General features: G+C 62.0%; 1 protein-coding gene across 5 annotated transcripts in view; it reads right to left on the bottom strand.

The window, feature by feature from the left end:
- ABR (ABR activator of RhoGEF and GTPase) overlaps positions 1-13,740 on the bottom strand; it is a 38,127-nt gene that overhangs the window by 2,318 nt on the left and 22,069 nt on the right. For 4 of the 5 annotated variants that reach the window (XM_066201644.1, XM_066201646.1, XM_066201648.1 and 1 more), the window contains 16 exons: positions 13,159-13,211; positions 12,876-13,016; positions 12,432-12,553; positions 12,150-12,315; positions 11,914-12,036; positions 11,765-11,840; positions 11,510-11,614; positions 10,978-11,052; positions 10,734-10,831; positions 10,490-10,621; positions 3,417-3,476; positions 3,214-3,323; positions 2,838-2,977; positions 2,238-2,372; positions 1,884-1,989; positions 132-279 (listed from right to left, as the gene is read on the bottom strand). In XM_066201644.1, the coding sequence (XP_066057741.1) occupies positions 132-279; positions 1,884-1,989; positions 2,238-2,372; positions 2,838-2,977; positions 3,214-3,323; positions 3,417-3,476; positions 10,490-10,621; positions 10,734-10,831; positions 10,978-11,052; positions 11,510-11,614; positions 11,765-11,840; positions 11,914-12,036; positions 12,150-12,315; positions 12,432-12,553; positions 12,876-13,016; positions 13,159-13,211 (1,790 nt within the window). Of the gene's footprint in view, positions 1-131; positions 280-1,883; positions 1,990-2,237; positions 2,373-2,837; positions 2,978-3,213; positions 3,324-3,416; positions 3,477-7,551; positions 7,895-10,489; positions 10,622-10,733; positions 10,832-10,977; positions 11,053-11,509; positions 11,615-11,764; positions 11,841-11,913; positions 12,037-12,149; positions 12,316-12,431; positions 12,554-12,875; positions 13,017-13,158; positions 13,212-13,740 lie in introns of those variants that run through there. The other variant, XM_066201649.1, reaches the window with a different exon arrangement.

Here is a 13,740-nt window from a genome sequence, read left to right as displayed (position 1 = left end):
CTGTAGAAGGTAAATGGGGGGTGTTACTACAGAAAGGAGAAGAGCTCCCACTTCCCAGCTTGTCCCACCCAGCAAAATGTAACAAAACTACCCAGACAGGCAGGTGAACCCCTCCAGTACCCAGCTCTTACCTGGGCCATCACATCGTGGGACCAGATGTCGGAGGCCAAGGTGAGGTGCACCTTGCTCTCCCCTTCTGAAGGTCTCAGCAGTGTTGGCCCAAAGACCGTGGCCAGATTGTGGAGAGACATTTTGTTGATAGGCTCCTTTTCAGCCACCCTGTGGGGTACAAGGGAGAGGCAGCGTCAGCCCCTAACAGCGTTCAGGAGCGGGGAGCCATGGGGTGATGTGGAGGCCGCGGGCTGCTCTCCCTTCTGCCAGCAGCAGTGGGGCACCTCCAGCTTTCCACTGCCCTTTGCAGCCCTCAGAAAACCCAGGTGCAGGGCAGGGAGCTCTGCCCCCTTCACGGCCTCTGCTGGAGCCGCCGGGCCTGGCCGGGAGCCCCGGGTGTGATGTGGCAGCAACCAAGCCCTCACTCCTGCACTGTGGGGCCTCCACCCTTCCCCAGCCTGCGGCGTAAAGGGAGCTCTGCACCAGCCCGTGCCCCCTGCACCCACTCCCCTCGAGGCCACTCCAACCCTGCGGGAGCCCTGCCAGCGTGGAGGGAAGCAGGACCACAACATTGCCATGTTAGGAGGCAGCTGTGCTCCCCGGCACAGGCTGCTCGCTTGAGCCCAGGCCAGGGGAGCAGATGTGGGAACTGGCTGTGCCCGGTTCTCAGGATGGAAATGGATTTTTCCTTCTCCATCCCCCAGCATCAATCACTTTTTCTGTTTGGTTTTAGCCAAACCAGAGGAACAAAAAAAAACCCCTTCATGATGCAAGTAACATGAGCTGTGAGCCCCAGTCCCAAGCTCTGGCCAGGCTCCGTGTTCTGCTCTGTTGCCCTTCCACAGCCCTGTGCTTTCCATGGATTTTGGGCCCCCAGAGAGCCCCAGCCCCTGAGTCCCCAGGCTTGGACGCACCTCATCTGGGCCAAGACAAAGCCTGTCAAACACTGCTGCACTCACCCTGGGACAGGTGACATGAGGTGTCACCTGCAGTTCTGAGACATTTCCACAGAGCTGGCTATGCTTGGCTCTTGGCCACCCGCTGCTGACAGGTGACAGGGATTGTTGCACCTTGTTTTGCAAGGGCTACTGCTGGACTGGTGGGAAGGGACACAGAGTTGTTTTTCTGCTAAAGGGGACACTGCAGAGCTCCCAATTGATTCCTGTCCTGTGCTGAGGCCAGCTGCTCCCTGCAGAGCTCATCCAACCAGCTGCACACCGGCTGCGGCAGCCAAGTGTTCCATGTTTCCAGAGGTCATGTGCTCCCTGCAGAGCTGACCTGGATCACTGGCCAGGCACAGCACAGGCCCTGCTGGCACCGTGGCCAGTGGTCCTGGGACACCAGTGGCTTCTCTGGAGGGGCAGAACAGCTCCAGGATCCCCCCAGCATCCTACAGGGCCCAACGAGAGATGATGTGGAAAGCCAACACCGGTATCAGAGAAGGGTCTGAACAAGTGACAGCCTGGGGAATATGCCAGAGCCCAGAGAGATGGGGTAGGTGGGACACACCTGAAGCTGTACCCTCTTGGAAGGGCTGGGAAAGGACCACTCCATGCCTGCCCCAAGCTACTGTTGCTGGCCCTGGCTGCTGCTCTGTTCTCTAGCAGCACAGCACTATCTGCCTCCAGTCTGGGATCAGCCTGCAGCTGTGCAGGCACCACAGGAATCAAACAACAGCTCTAACTCTGTTTATGTCCCATCCCCACAGCAAAGCAGTGAGACAAACCCATCCTGCCTCTCCCACCGATCCCAGGCAGCCCCTGAGCCATTACCTTTTCAAGTGCTCCAGCAGGAAGAGGAAGGTGATGAGGTTGGGGTCAGGCAGCGAGCGGAGAAGGTGCATCATGCAGTTCTCCTTGGCAGCAGGATCCGAGAGGGCTGGAGGCAAAGAGGGAAAGGGCTCAGGACAGGGTCTGGTGCAGCAGCAGGACCCACCACAGCCAGACCCCTCCCAGCAGCCAGTGTGTGAGCACTGGGGAGCAGCACCCTGAGCTGGCCTGGAGCCAGCAAAAACAGCCAGGACCAAGTGGGCCAAACTGGGAAGGACCCTTGGGAATCTCCCATCCCAGCAATGCCAAAGAGAGCCACATTTGTGCATCCACCCCTTCCCATCCCCGAGCCCTTACCGATGCCCTCCATGAAGGCGGGGTAGAGTCTGTCAGTGAGGAGGGGCTCGGGCAGCTCACGGAAGTACAGCTTCAGCGTGCCAGCGATGGCATTGATGTCCATGTCACTCAGCATCACCAGGATGTCCTTGTTATCTGTCCAGAGAGCACCTACATGTGATGCCTCCTGCTCTCCTTCCCCTCCAGGTCTCCACCCCTCTGTGTCACTCCAGCTATCCAGACAAGCTGCCAGCTGGAAAGCAGGGACAGCACTGCCGGGTTCACATCCCCATTAGCCAGGCTGAGGCTGGGAAAAGCCGAGTGGTTCCCGCCTGGCTGGGCAACAGGACACAGAACGATTTGCAAATCCATTTGCAAAGATTCCCTGACTCAGTGTCTCCCAGGAGCCAGCCAGCAGTGGCAGCAGCTCAGAGGCATCGAGGCACAAACAGGGCTGGGATCTCTGGGTGTTTTTGTCCCTCCTCCCCCTCAGCCCCTTCCTGTGCAGAGTGGCACACGTGCAATGCAATAACCAAACCCTGAGCCTGCAGAGGGCTTGGGGGGGGTCTCAACGCCTGGGAACCCTCCCATTGGAACACCAAGCTCCCCCAGGACACTCACTCGCATCAAAGACAGCTTTCAATGCCTGAATGTCGGTGGCAACTCCAGAGATCCTGTAGATGCCGACCTCCTCGATGCCCCTCTTCTCCACCTCCTCGATGCACTGGCGCACGATGTAAGGCACCTTGGAGCGCTCGCGCCTGGCTCGGGAAGCGGAGCCGTCAGCAAGATTCCCAGGGGAACCCCTGGCAGCCAGCCCAGCCCTGCAAACCCCGGGCCAGGGGCAGGATGGGCATGCAGGAGGGAAGGATGGGAATGGCAAAGGGAACAGGGAAGTCCCCGGCAGAGAGCAAAGGCCAAGTTCCCCAGTGGTGGTGGGGGCAACCCCACACCCACGGGGACCAGAGCACATCAGCCCCCACAGCCCTGCATTTACTTTGTCACCACACTGATTTTGACCCCGAAGACACCAGTCTGCTTTTTGGACGGGGTCCTCTTCAGGCTCATGTCCCTGCTTGTGAACTTCATGGAGAATTCCACCTTGATCTGTGGGAGACAGGGGGTGAATCCTGGCTGGCCTGGAGGCAAGAAGGCGCTGCATTCCCAGCGAGGGGCTGTGGGTCCCCTGGCCCCACTTACCCCGTTCATCTCAATCACATCCATGTGCCAGTTTTTCGTCTGCACGGCCTGTGGGTCCAGCTGTGGGGAGAGAGGTCTGTGAGTTCTGTGGGGACACAGCCTCGTGCCAGCCCTGCTGTCATCCCAACCTGGTGGCCCCCAAAGCCCCTGATCTGCAGATGGTGTAGGGCACAGGACATGCTTTTCCTGGGCAACATGCTGCTCAGGACTGGAGGATGGAGAGGTTCCCCTTTGGGGTCTGGGGTCCCTCTGGCTGTGCCCTGAAGCCAGGTGGGCTCAGCTCCCCCATCCTGCCCTCTCCCCAGAGCCCCTGCAAGGCAGTGCTTTAACCCACACCCAAGAAGCAAGAAACTTCCAAGAAATTAGGACTATTTCTGGCGGCAGATTGATGAAACAGAACTAGGGCAGCGTTTTCCATGCAGAAAAACAACATCTCCCCATAGCCAAGGCTATTTATAACCCCTGGGAATGACAGGCTCTGCTATTTCTGGCTTTGGGGCTAGCGGGGGACTCGGTGACGCTGCCCCGGCGCCTGGGTGCGGTGAGAGGTGCTGGCATTCCCAAGGCCCCGGCACGTGCCGTGGTGGATTCCGGGCCCCAGGGCTGGGCAGAGGCGGGTGCAGCTGCCTTTTGGGGCTTTTTGGTCCCCAGCTGGTGGGTATTGATCCAGCCCCATCGATCCCTGTAATGCACGGGGTGGGCAGCCCGGCACTAATGTCCCCTTGGGGAAGGGGATGGGATATGGGAGCTGGTGGAGGCTCCCAGGGATGGGGACATGCAGCTGCCAGGCCACACTTGCATCAGGCACGTGGGGTCACTCTGCAAGGACACAGGAGCTTCCTGCAGCTGCTGGGTCAGGAGATGCTCTGGGCATCTCCTGTAAAGATGTCCAGAGCTGCTGCTCCAGCCATGGAGCTGCTGTTCCCCTGCCCATAAAGTCACTGCATGTCAGCATGGGGGGGCACTGTGGGGTCCCTCATGTCCCATCTTGCACACCACGACCCCACAGTCCCAAGGACAGGCTCGAGCTGCCCTGGCTCTTGGCACAGACCCAGCACAATGGCATTGCCACATGCCCAGCCCTGTGTCACAGTGAGCTCGAGCAGCTCCTCAGCCACGGGAAAACTGTCGTCCCCAGCAAGGCAGAAATGCTGCTGTCCCCAGCATGGCCCAGGAATGGCTCCTGACACAGAGCCCTCCCTGGTGCTCCAGCCCAGCACATGGAAGGGCCCAGCGAGTGCCACGCTGCTTCCTCTGTGCCAGCCCTGCGGCTGCTGGAGAGCAGGAGGAGGAGGAGAAGGAAGGCTGCAGCTGCCCTGGGCTCCCATGGGACCCTGCAGCAGGTCTGGACACTGGGATCACGAGACTGCAGCCAGACCACAGCCAACCCCAGTCCTGCTGCTCCAGCTCCTCTGTGTTCCCCCCCCAGTGCTGCATCCCCCACAGCACTGCCGTGCAGCCACCACAGCCAATGCCACAGTTCCAGAGACTGTCACCCCTTTCCCCACACATGCCTGTCTCGCTGATGGCAGTGAAGCCCCTTCATCCCCCAGCCAGGTCAGGAGCCTCCCTGCTCTGCAATGAGATTTTAACTGCAGACACCATACATGCCTTCCCCTTCCCTCAGGTCCCTCTGGCTCTGATGGCCCTGGCAGTTCACATCTGGAAGGGTTTTAGCAGAGCTCTGAAGAAAGCTTTAATAAAAACCAGGTTGGCTGCTGCCAGTGCTGCAGACCTTACCCTGAGCAAGTCACTTCCCTGCAGCTCCTCCTTCCCCCTGCATGGGCACAATCGTCCCACAGTAGTCAGCAGGGCCCAAATCTGGGCTAGTTCTGCTGGCACCACGGGTCTGAGCCCCCTTGCAGCAAGGGCAGGTCCCAGTGCACCGCTGGGGCACTGCCTGTGGCCTGGCCCTGGTGCTCTCTAACCCTCCTGGCCAGCACCCCGTGCAGCAGCAGCAGCACACGACGCTGCCACTCCCCAGTTTAAGCAAAGCCACGTCCAACACTTCATCTCCAGGCGTGGGAGGATGGACAGGAGCATCCACCCACAGAGCCAGAGGCAGCTCCTGCCCACACCGCGCTGGCAAACACCCCGTCCCAGCTCCCACCACCACCTCCTTCTCCGCTGAAGGGAGCTGCCTTGCTCCAGCAGGATGCAGGGACATCCCAGGACAATGAGGAACTCCTGGGCTAGGAGCCCTGGGGAACAGCCTCCGAGCCAGCACTGTGCAGGATGAGATGTCAGCTCCTTTTTGGAAGATCAGATGGCTTCAAACGTCAACTTTGTCAGGAGAAACATCTCAGCCAGATCACCAGCGCATCTCCAGGCTGCTCCCTCCTGCATCCCAGGGACTCTCAGCCATGGTCAGAATCCACTATGGTGATGCTCTCATCCATGGTGAGGTGAAACACCCTCTGTTTGTTGCCACAGGGATGTGCCATCATCCTGGTTTCCCAAATTATCTGAAGCTGTTTGCTTGTAGGACAAGGCCCCGGGTTGTGGAGGAACAGGCAGTGAACATCCTGGCAGTTCTGCAGCACTTTGTGTGTTCTGGGGAGGTCCTGCTGGTGCTGACCCTCTCCTCCTACTGCTTCCCTTGTCCACGGGACAACTCCAGACTTGAGGTGATGAGGCCACGTCCTGGAATTTTGTCTTCAAGACACATCCAGGTCGTGGCACTGCGACAGACCCAGGGAGGGTTGGGTGCCCAGAGCTCCAAGGTGAGGAGCTGGTAGGGTTCCAAATCCCCGTGGTGGCTCCCCAGGGCCCCAAACACTGGGATGCTGTGGTGGGGCAGGGACTGTCAGGCTGGGCATGTCCCTTCCTCACATCTCAGGCCCATGAGATCACCCGACCATCATCCTTGGGTGAAGCAATTGTGAGCAAACTGGTGACTCAGGCTGCGAGGTCATCTCTGCCAGGGCCCTGGGGAGCAGGATCCCAGAGGAACTGCTACAGTCAGCATTGCTTCCCATCAGCGTGGCACCCATAGATTCCCCAGCCTGGCTGCCCTGGCAAGCAGATCCCTCACCAGACCTCCATGCCAACAGCTGCCTCCCCAGGGAACAGACAGTCCCTGAGTCCCCCAGTGCCACAGGACAGAGCAGCCCCCACACCAGCAAACGCTGCCAGTGGCAAAGCACAGCCCCCCCCGAAAAGCATTAATTCACAGCCCTGACTGAGAGTGACCCGAGGAGCAGCAGCAGCAGCACTCACAACCCACAGGACCCTGGACAGACCTGTCGGGGCCACATCCTGCTCTGCAGCCCCAGGGCTCCCGGGCAGCAGCCGGCAGGGAAGCCAGCAGCAGCCACAATGGGCACGAGAAATGAAACCTCTTCATGTTTTGACCCAGCAACAGCCGCCGGGCAGCCTCCCCACAGATCCCTCGCTGCCCCTTAATCCCCTGTGCGGAGCGGCACAGAATCGAGGTTAATGCCGCTGCGTCACACGCGGCCCCGCCGCTGCCTGACCGAACCCCCACGGGCCCAGGGCAGCCCCGAGCCTGCAGCTCCCTGGGCAGGGGGACTCCACCGAGGGGAAACCCCCAGAGTCCCCCGTGGGGCTTTTGGGACAGCCTGCAAGGGTGCTGTCCCCCTCCTTTATCGCCTCTGTCGCACATCCCTGCACTCTGCGTTCCCGCAAAGACGGGCAGCACTGGCTGATGTGGCTGCGACGCAGCTGTGAGCTGGGAAAGCCTGGATCGACCCGGCTTGCAAGAGGGGGGGACGCAGGTACTGGGTGCTGTGGCACCCCAGGAACCCGGCCCCAGCCAGCCCTGAGGCATCACTGCCTCCCGGGCAAGCTCCAGGGCTGGGCAGGGGGTTCCCTGCCCTGCCTCTGCAGGACCCCCCGGTGCAAACAGCTCAGCCTCCCGGCGCCTGCCAGCACAGAGAGAGAGGGAAGGAGGAAAACAAACACCTCACAGGCTGCCAACTGCATCTAAGAGCTCCCGGAGCACCCAAACAGCCTCCCTGCTCCGTGCACAGAGCCCACAGCGCTCACTCTCCACACAAACAACGCAGCCCCCCACCCCACAAAACCACCCGCCAAAAAGCCACGGTCACCACGCAGAGCAGAGCCCGGAGGAGCCACCCCAGAGCCCTGCAGCCACCCCCCGCACCCGGAGCACCTTCTGCCGGAGCAGTTTGCTGCGCACCCTGCCCCAGAGCCGGGCGCCCGTGTTCGGGGCTCGCTTCCCCTCGGGCTCCTCCACGCCGCGCTCGGGCTGCTGCTCGCCCCCGGGGCCGGGGCTGCCCTCCGGCTGCACCAACACCTCCGTCATCGCCACGACAAGCTTCGGCTCCGGCCAGGCGACACCAGGGTGGCCGGGAGCGTGCCCGCGGCTGCCTTAGCAGAGCACCCGCATCCCTTGTGCCGGCGGGGAGAGCTCAGCGGGGGCCGGCCAGGGGAGCCCTGCTGGGGCGGCGCGGCGGCCGGCGGGCAGGGCTCATCTTCAGGGTGTGAGCCAGCCTGGCGAGGCGGCGAGGCAGCCCCAAAAACCTCCCTCCCCCTGCGAGGAAGTGACTCAAAGGCGGGCCCCCCCCCCCCGCCCGCCCTCCCCCCCCGGCGGCCCCCACGCGTTTAACTCTCGCCCTGCCGCCCGCCGCCGCTCGGGAGCGCTGGGGGGGCTGCCCGGGCTCCCCGCCGCCGTTATCCGCCGTTATCCCTGTGCCGTTATCCCTTTCCCGTTATCGCCTCACAGCGCCAGCGGCAGCCGCGGCCCCCCAGGCACCGCCGCTAGCGGCTGCAGCATTCCGGCTCCGCGCAGGAGCCAGGCTGGCTCTGCTCTCCTCTCCTCAGGAGGATTTTGCGGTCTGTTGTCACGCCTAGGGACAGCCTGGTACCCCCATGTCCCCTCTGTGTCCCCTGGCCCTCATCAGCCCTGGAAGGGTCCCTGCCTGCTGCTTCTGACAGGCGGGGACACGGTGAGGTGCAGGTTTGGGGGGACTTGCATTGCCCCCCCAGCCCATCCCTCAGCAGCCCCTGGAGTCCATACGGGTCACTGTGGCTCCCTGCAGGTCTGGGGTGCCCCAGCATCCCAAATCTCCCCTGCCAGAGCCTCTGCCAGCCCAGGGACAGGGACAGACGGACAGGCAGCTATTCCCTGAGGGTACAGCAGGCACCGTGCCTATGAAAACACAGGCTCTGCTTCAACAGCCACATCCCCCCGTGCACCAGATGGGCTGAGGAAGGGGGTCCTGAGACCCCCCTCATGCACCCATTGCCTGTCTCCTGCAGGGCATGGGGGCCACATCCAGCCTCTGTCCCCTGCAATGTGGGCACAAGCACTCACAGCCTGCTTTGCCCACCACAACATCCGTCTGCCCTCCTGGCACAGCACCACACACACCCGTGCCAGCACCCAGCAGACACAGCCCAGCTGCTGGCAGCAACTGGGACAGCTCAGAGCAGGGCTGAGCCCTGCAGTGCAGGGGACACAAGACCCTCATGGGGACACAAGCCAAACAGAGCAGCCCTACTCCAACCACAGCATATTCCACCCTTAGAAAATGGGGTTAATAACAACAAAACAGGGTTAATGCCAACCAGGAGTCACATCTTTCCACTGAGCAGCCAGTGCCGCTATGTGGAACCAGCGGCAGCTCATGATGAACCCAGGGAGCAGCTGGGGTGAGGAACATCCAGGGCAGCATCTCTGCCTGAGAATCTCGGGGAGAAGGCAGGGGGACAGCCATAGCCCCAGGGACAGCACTGCCCATCCTGCTCATTGCTGTCCTGCCCTGTCACCCAGCCCACCCCTGGGGCAAAGGCTGAGCTGTGGCTCTGGGTGACAGCAGGACAGCCCCAACCCTAACACTCTTCCATCCATCCATCCAGATCCTCCTCTGGATAAGCAGCCCCAGGGCCTTCTCTCTTTCCCTCTCTTCCCCCACAACTTTTGCACAGCGGGTACGAGCTGTGCTGTCCCTGTCCCGACCCCCGCATCTCCCAGCATGACTCATGTTTGTTGATCCAGGCTATTTCCGAGAGCGCAGCTGGACTGATCCCCGCGGGACACCGAGCCCCTTCCCTGCCCTGGCCTTCCCACTTGGCCCAGTGCCACCCCCACACCACTGTTTCCTGGGGGAGAGGGCAACAGACGGGTGATCGCAGGTATGAACAAGCCTCTGGTGAAGCTGAGCCCCCACTTCCCACCCTGTGCCCCCTCCAGTGCTGTTTCCCCACAGCATCCCCTTCCCAGCAGCATTTCCATGCTGCTCTCTGCTCCCCTGGGAGCTGCCCTCAGTTGCTTTCCCACGGAGCAGGCAGCCATGAGGGGCCCTTTGAAGCGGCCCTGGGTCGAGGGCTGTGTCCCAGGCGTGACCCTGTCCCCAGCACAGCCCGGAAGGCAGCCAGGCTGGGGTGCCCGCCAGGAAAACACAGGGACAGCTCCAGCCTGAACCATGTCCCCCTGCCCCAGGCTTCCCTGCAGCCTGGCCAAGGTGGCTGCAGGGGGAATGTGAGGTCTGGGGGGTGCCTGCCCCTCGCTCCATCCTCCTGGTGCTGCTCACCTGGGAGCATCTCGGGGCAGCCCCGGCCGCCATCCTCCCTGCCTGACAACCTCCAATCACAGGCGGCTCAGCCGTTGCCCTGGAAACCCCCGTTGCCATAACAGCAGCTGATGGAGGCACAGGGAAGGCAGATGGTGGCAGAGGGGACACAGGAGGGACAGGGGGCTGCACATGCAGAGCCCTCCCTAAGGCAGCTGCCAACCCCTCCCTGCAGCCCCCCGGGGCCACGGCACAGAGAGCAGCAGAACAGAAACACTTCCAGCCCAGCCGGGGCTGGATGCACTTCTGTAGGAAAGGTCTGGCTTTGCCACCTCCACAAAGGCCCCTCTCACTTTGTTCCACCTTCTCCCGCAGCCACTGTGCCCCAGGACCACCACCCCCATGCCTGATGCCCACCCACCTCACTGCCTTCAACCCCACAATTGCTGTACCCCGCTCCCAAAAGCAGAGCTGCCCACCCCAGGCATCACTCCAGGACAACCCTCCCAGCCCAGGCGCCAGACCCTAAGGAGTCCTCCTTCGGGTGAGAGGATGCCCAAAAGCCCCAGTGCATACCTGGATCTGCCCCTTGCCCATGATCTTGTCCACAATTTCGTTGTTGTCCTTGTTGAGTTTGGTCTTGTCATAGCACTTCTCATAGCAGAGGATGCGCAGGGACTGGGAGCCCTCCAGCTCAATCTCAAACTCCTGGGGTGTGGAGGGAGGATGGCTCAACCCCAGCACCCCAGAGTGGCTCCAAAACTGGGGTTGAAGGGAAATGGGGAGCACAGACCCCTCCCTGCATCCCACCCTCCCTTACCTCATTCCACTGTGGCTCCGTGGTGTCCCGGAACACCCTGGTCTTGGCTTTGCTGACAAAGTAGCCAAAGGAGTCCACCTCCAGCGTGCAGTAGAGGTCTGGGGGAGCAGATATTGCTCAGCAACCCCAGGAACACCCTCACCATCTCCCAGGGGACCACTGTGGGCAGAGCAGGGCCACGTGCTGGACCCCAACTCTTCCGAGCCCACCGGCCCCTCCAAGCAGGGTGGGCACCCACACTTACTGGCTGACTGCTTGAAGCCCTTGGCAGAGTGGACGATGACGTGCAGGAACCCGTAAAGCCCTGGGGACTCGTCATCTGTGGCAGGAGAGCAGAGGCTGTGTCAGGGCCTGGGGCTGGCCATCCCCAAGGCAATCTTTGCTACCTTTACCACAGCAAGCACGGTGCCTGCAGTGACACCTAAATGCCCCCAAGCCCCTGGAGGGACATCCCTAAGTTCTGTATCCCCCAACGGCAGGTATCCCAAGCTCTCCTGCTGCTGGGCAGCCCTGGGGGAGGTTCCCAGTGGGGCCGGCTGGGTCTCACCCTGGGCACACTGGTCCTGCCAAGCCCACGGCGGAGGCTGGAGAGAGCCCAAAAGCAGCCCCGTGCTGCAGCCGGGATTGCGCTGCCTGGGAGCCCAATGCTGCTCCAGCAGTGCCACCTGGTGGGAAGCTGTCCCCGGCACAGCAGAGTCCCCGCTCCAGCTCAGGGACCTCACAGCTCCTGCCCGAGCTCATCATCCCGAGCACAGCAGGAGCCAGCGGTCACTCACCGTCCTTGTTGCTGGTGACGGGGATGTTGTGGACAGTGCGCAGCTTGAAGCAGGATCCTGTGAGCACCTGCAGCTCCACCGAGCTCAGCACAAAGGCCTGGAGGTCTGGGAGAGGACAGAAGCTTCAGAGGGACACAGCCAGTGTCACAGAGGTCACAGAGACTGGAGAGCACCAGGATGGGATCCTGTAGGACTTCCCTGTGGCTTCTGGGGGGACCAGGAGCCCCAAGAGGGTCTCGGCAGCCCCAGACTTACCCTTTTTCTGCAGTCTCTGGATGGCCTCCCTCCACTCGGACCGCTCGTAGTCAGAGGAGAGCAGGAAGAGGTAGCTCTGTAAGAGATGGGGAGATGTGGCAGGCTATGTGCAGGCAGGGCTGAGCCCGGCCCCAGCCCGCCCTCCTCACCTTCCCGTTGCGGTTGTGGATGCGGAAGGGAATGGCAGGTGAGTTGAGGAGCAGCCAGAATTCGTTCTCAAACATCTTCTTCTTGAGGCGCTCGATGGCACGGCTCTGCCCCTTGTTGGCTTTCTGCAGACGGGGAGCAGACAGGACCTTCCAGAGGTGTCCCTGTCCCCCATGTCCCATCCCTGATCCAGAGCAAGGCACCCACCCCAAAAGCAAGTCCCGCACCCTTCTCTCACCTCCTTCTGCACCTCGCTCTTGATGGCAGAGATCTTCATCTTCATGTCCTCCAGCTCGTGGTCGGGGATGACGTGGACCTGCGGGCAGTGCTCCGACTCCTCCGGCGAGGGGAACACCAGGTCGGCCAGGGGCACGTACCACTTGCAGTCGTACTGCTGGTGCTTCCTGCAGCCAGGGCACGGGGCTGGCTGATGCCTGACCCCTCCCTGGCACATCCCCCGGCCCACTGAGGGACTGGGGGGTTGTGACACATTCTCCCCTGTGGCCAGCGCCCTCCTTACCCCACTGCTGCCTTCTTCAGCTTGGCACAGAGCAGCACGTCGGTGAAGAGGAAGACGTGCCGCAGCTTCCGCGAGCCTTCCGACAGCTCCACCAGGAAGCCATCCTTGACAAGCTGCCGGGTCTGTGGGGCAGAGGGGCTGCCATGAGAGCAGGCAGGGAGCCAAGGCCAACAATCCATGGGGAAAGGCGGACAATCCTGTCCCTCTCTATGGCTCAGCCACCAGGAGCAGGGGGAGGTCAATGTCCTCTGTGCTTAATAAGGCACCAGCAAGTAGCAAGAAGCAGGTAGAGCCATAATCTTGTACCTAGAACTGTACTGGAGGAACCTCTCCAACTCCTACCCGGGCACTAAGGAGCTCTTCAGAGCAGGGACACCAGCCAGGGGCTGGCAGAGGGCTCAGCCCTCACCCTGTGCCCAGCCACTGCTCTCCCCACAGGCTCACCTCGCCCTTGGGGGTGGTGACCGCTGTCCTCCGGGGGTCGATGTCCTCATTGATGCTGGAGAGGAAGTTCTGGGAGATGCGGAGGGCGTCCTGGAGCAGCGGGTAGTCAGGGTGGTCAGCTGGGGTGTGCTTGAGGAGGTCCTGGAAGGAGACAGGCACAGGTTAGCAGCTCAAAAGCACCCAACCTGAAGACCCCTCATCAGCACTCCCCACAGCTGCAGGTCCCCAGGAGCAGCAGAGACAGAGCCCACCACTATCCCTGTGGGACTGGTGTCACACTCACGTGCAGGACGAGGGTGCTCCGTGTCACCCGGTCGATGGGTTTGTACAGCAGCGCTGAGGGGAGAGAGAAAGTGTCAGCAGCCACCTGTGGCTGGAGCCCTGGCCCCTCTCCCACCTGTCACAGAGAGCACGGGGAGGGACAAGGAGGGGAGCCCAGGTGCTCAGAGAGCCCCCCGGTCTGCACAGAGCCCTGGGCAAGCATCTGGGATCTGTCCTGCAGAGAGCCAGCACAGCTGGACAGTCACGGTACTGCCAGGAGCAGTGGGGAGCCACCACTGCCACAGCCCTGTGTCCTGCTGTGCTGGGGGCACGAGGAACCACAGCGAGGTCACGCGTGGTGAGCACCACTCCGACTGCAGGACAGGACGTCCCACCACGCCTGTGGCAGCACTGGGCTGGGACAGCCCCCTGGAGGGCAGGGCCCCCCCGGCAGGGTTGCACCCACACTTGCCGTGCGGTGGCCGTGGAGCGGAAGAGCCGCTCGTCACCCTCAGCAGCTTTTTCAGTTTCTCTTTTGGCTGAGCCTGTCCCTCACCAGGTTCTGCCACCCCATGGGACACCCTGTACCCACCTCTGCACCAGC

The sequence above is a fragment of the Chamaea fasciata genome, unplaced genomic scaffold, assembly GCF_029207755.1.
Source record: "Chamaea fasciata isolate MVZ Bird 193981 ecotype frontalis unplaced genomic scaffold, bChaFas1.0.hap1 SCAF_21, whole genome shotgun sequence".
NCBI lineage: Eukaryota > Metazoa > Chordata > Aves > Passeriformes > Sylviidae > Chamaea > Chamaea fasciata.
This window is presented reverse-complemented; position numbering and strand designations above follow the sequence as displayed.